Source organism: Tarenaya hassleriana, unplaced genomic scaffold, assembly GCF_000463585.1.
Source record: "Tarenaya hassleriana unplaced genomic scaffold, ASM46358v1 Cleome79, whole genome shotgun sequence".
Classification (NCBI taxonomy): Eukaryota; Viridiplantae; Streptophyta; class Magnoliopsida; order Brassicales; family Cleomaceae; genus Tarenaya; species Tarenaya hassleriana.
In genome coordinates this window covers 317,097-320,915 of record NW_010970398.1, presented here as the reverse complement: position 1 = coordinate 320,915, position 3,819 = coordinate 317,097, and the positions used below count along the sequence as shown (strand labels likewise).

General features: G+C 42.8%; 1 protein-coding gene across 2 annotated transcripts; it reads right to left on the bottom strand.

Moving 5' to 3' along the window:
• Window positions 1–293: 293 nt before the first annotated feature.
• Window positions 294–3,225, bottom strand: LOC104801946 (probable protein phosphatase 2C 27). Of its 2 annotated transcripts, none has more exons than XM_010525329.2 (5): window positions 2,900–3,222; window positions 1,995–2,766; window positions 1,706–1,900; window positions 1,381–1,586; window positions 294–1,295 (listed from the first exon to the last, which is right to left on the bottom strand). In XM_010525329.2, the coding sequence occupies exons 2-5, from the start codon at window positions 2,193–2,195 to the stop codon at window positions 746–748; spliced, it is 1,152 nt and encodes a 383-aa protein (XP_010523631.1). In that variant the 5' UTR covers window positions 2,196–2,766; window positions 2,900–3,222; the 3' UTR covers window positions 294–745. The 2 variants fall into 2 exon arrangements, with proteins under 2 accessions (XP_010523631.1, XP_010523632.1); XM_010525330.2 differs by having other exon boundaries at window positions 746–1,295; window positions 1,995–2,478; window positions 2,900–3,225.
• Window positions 3,226–3,819: the final 594 nt, after the last annotated feature.

Below are 3,819 nucleotides of genomic sequence, written 5' to 3'. Positions count from 1 at the left end.
TTTTTGTTCAGGAGAATAAGGCTATTTTGCACTAAAGGAGGAACACTCAGCTAAATGAGTAGAAGTGTGGCTGATCCTAAATGATTTTATCTGACCTTTATGACATTAATGTCTAAAAATTGTAGATATAAAATCATAAGTACGAGATTGACAAATAGATGACATAAAAGTAGATATATTTTATTTAATTATTTTTAAAACACACTTGTAGACATATAATTATTTTCCCAAAGAACAGAGGAAAGGGGGGCCACAAGGCCCAATGCGTATCTTGACGGTGAGAGCCCGATCCGTTAACGGACGTTAAATCCGACGTGTATAAATTCCTTGAACAGTCATTTATCGACGAGAATATGAGGAGGTTGTCCAAACTGGATCCGCAAATGACCATACATATATCTATATACACTAAACAAAAGGTAAATTGCTCCTCTTCCCCCGTTGTTGTAATCTGTGTACCACATCTCCCAAAGCGGTACGTGAGCTGGGTAGACGTTAGAGCATTGAGAAGACCGGGAAGGACGTGCACCTCCTTCTTTCCAAAACTGGAGACTGTGATATGTCTTCATCGGGCAATAAGACCAGTTTACATTTTTTTTTTTTGATAAATTTATTTACAAAGAGTCAGACATCCTGTCTCAAATGGATCGATCTCGAATAAGGTGCGATGATAACATATTTAAGAACTCCGAACGTGTGAATAAAATAATTACTCTCTCTCCCTACTATGCCGAATAAAATGAGCTCACGAGTTCCCGTCAAGAACGCCTTTGAGCAGGTTCAATCCTTCAGCGGATATGCTCCGTCTCACCCGGAACTGCGGGATCTCAATCCTCGGGGGAGGGTCGGGGGAGAAGCATATGACAATGACTGTCAGGTTATCGCATGTGTTCCGTTTCAGGGCCTCTCTCACAAGCTCTCTCGAGCATCTCTCCGGGTCGTTATGGATCATCAGTTCTTTCCTCGCTATCGTCACGGCCCCCTGGCTGCTCATCACATCCCATAAACCGTCGCAACCTATTATCAGGAATTCGTCTTCCTCTGTCAGAATCGACTCTTGAAGCTCAGGCTCAGCGGTCAGGGGGCACGCAGCACCCTTCATGTGCCAGTCGCCGATGGCACGTGCAACCGATAGCTGCCCGTTGAGATACCCGTCATAGACAACTCCCCCGAGCTTCTCTATTCTTATTCTCTCTGATGTACTGTTTGGTTTGTGGTCTTTAGACATCTCTATCGCTCTACCCCTCCTCCCCAGCACTGCCCGGCAATCACCCGCGTTCGCAACTATGAGATTCCTGAATGTTTGATGTCCCAAATCAAATTTCGTATAAACAAACACCAAACTCGGAAACAAACAGGGTTTTGACGTTTCTTTCTTACCTTCCGAAAATAACTGCTGCAAGTGCGGTGGTTCCCGAAGAGATGTCAAGAGAAGAGTCGTCAGCAAACGCATAATCAGCTTTCACAAAAGCACTCTTAATAGCCTTCTTGACACACAGCGGGAAATACGAGTCCTCTACGATGAATCTAAGGATGTTCTTCCTAACAAACAACGCTGCATCGGTACCTCCATGGCCGTCAAACACCTGTCCCAACCAACCACATTGAACAATATTCTTTACAATTGCAAGAAGGAAAAAAACAAGTTGAGATTTCAAACTCTCGTCTCGTGTCTGAATCTTTTGAGCATAACAGCCAAACTCACCCCATAGAAGGCTCCAGGAGACGAGAATTCCACTTTTTCATCAAGATGCTCACCAAGATTGTCTATGCAAATGTGTTCATCTTCCATATACTGCTTTGGTCCTTGTTCAGCGCAACTTCCTGATCGGTATACTGGCAAAAACTCCGATTTCTCATCAGAAGGCGACTTTATAACCAAAGTACCAACATCCAAATCCTGGAAACAATGCATAAAACCGATTACATATGTTAGGTTGAACCGAAAAAAGCGAAACAGGTAAAGTCAAACTCCAGGACCTATTATAGCATACCACATTGACCGCAGTCTGCAACCGAGTAGAGCTCATGCAGTGATGCATGGCAGAAAGATGCCTCGGAGGTTTGCCATTGGGGATTTTGTTTGTGGTATCCAAACTCTCTAAATTCTCGGTTTCTGATGCGGAAACATTGTCCTTGCTGAAACCACCTTCTATCACTGTTAACAGAGGCGAAAAATCCATACCCGCTGCCATGTCCTCCTCTCAACCATATAAGCTGTGAGCAATCAACAACAACGGTCCTCTTTGACAACCTGAGGCTGTTTCCTTCAGTGACTTCTCTTGCTGACACCAGATCTTAGATCGAACGCAAACCAACTTATACAGATCCAAATTACCCGAGCCACAAACGTCAGGATATGGACCGAATTGGAAGCTAATGACTACTTCAAGTACTAGAGAACCTTCCTCCCAAGAGATCAATCCCAAAGCCAACCAAATGATTAGAGAAATGCCCAGACACAAAAAATCTTCGATCCTGATCACAGCGTTTAGTAGCAGTAGCAGATTCAGCAAACGAAACAAACAGAAGGAAACCGAACAACTCCAACCAATCTCCAAGCTTCTATAACTTCGATTTATAGACCAAATCAAGTTCTCAACCAAACCACGTAAAGGGCATCGTGATCTTGCTTATTTTGCTCAAATAATGATCTTGCCTATTCCAGATCAAACAATTTCTCATCCGAAAATACGATCGAAACCCTGACTAGGGTTCGTGAACTTCAACAAATCCCGAGACCCAGATCACAAAGTTCAGAAATTTCTGCGGATTAGGCAAGTAATCGTGCTCTTAGAATAGAAACAGACCCAGGAATCGATGAGATCAAGCAAATCCCAAAGAAAAACAAGAGGGGACAAATAGATAATTCAGGAAAAGCAAGAAAATTTTGACGCACCAAAAAAAGCTGAGAGAATTTTCTCGCAGATGAACAATGATGATTCTCCTTTGCCCTTGCTTTCTCTCACCGTCAGATCGTCTTCGAAGAAGTAACCCTCGAAACCCAGAAAAAAGTAATGGCGTTAAAGGGCGAAAACAAAACACAGAATGACAATTATTTGAGGAGGAAAAAGAATTCCAAGCTTTCTAGAGAGAGAGACAAGGAATCGTCTGGTTTGGTATGTGGTTGGCCACCGGCGATTCCAGGTAATCCGGTTGGTCTTCTAGCTGTCGTATTGGAGGCTTGACACCGACACGTGTCAATAATATAGTGGCTTTCACATTACTTTGACCGGGTGATACTGCCAACAAAACCTAGCCGTTGGATCTGAAAGAGATAAACGAACGGTCAGATCCCTCCTCTCTCCCTCTCTCGTTATCTCCTTTGCCTTTTCATGTGGCGAAGGGGTCACTTGCGTTTTAAAAAAAAAAAGAAAAAAAAAGAGCGGCGCTGCTCGGATAAGCGTCTTACACGTTTCGACTTATCATTGGTTGATCTCCCTAGTTCGGCTAAGATAAAACAGTTAGCACAAGTTGCTCCCGCCGTTAAGCCGGAATAATAAAAAAAAGAAAAGAAAAAAACTTTGATTGGAAAATAGAAGTTATAATTCTCTACGGTTATCTTACATTTAGTGCTACTACAACCATCTTTTCATTGGCTGGTTTAGTTAAATGAAATTCCGAAAGTACCCTTTGTTGTAATTTCTGGCTTGGGCCGAAATCGTGTAACAAAGTTACAAACCCTAACATAACGGACCTTAAACCACGACACTTCCTAATTTTTTTATTTTTTCTTTGACGACGGAGGAGTCCTAACTGCTACACTTCGGACGTGCTGAGTAGGTAAACCTCCGATCCAAAAGCAGTCTTTGTATATGG

What these genes read in the sequence shown, in the direction of transcription:
- LOC104801946 (XM_010525330.2), bottom strand. Translation starts at nt 2,195, where the DNA reads ATGGCAGCGGGTATGGATTTTTCGCCTCTGTTAACAGTGATAGAAGGT. An exon ending in TGCAGACTGCGGTCAATGTG is followed by an intron (nt 1,901 to 1,994) that starts GTATGCTATAAT and finishes CATTGTTTCCAG; the next exon opens with GATTTGGATGTTGGTACTTT. An exon ending in CTCCTGGAGCCTTCTATGGG is followed by an intron (nt 1,587 to 1,705) that starts GTGAGTTTGGCT and finishes TGGTTGGGACAG; the next exon opens with GTGTTTGACGGCCATGGAGG.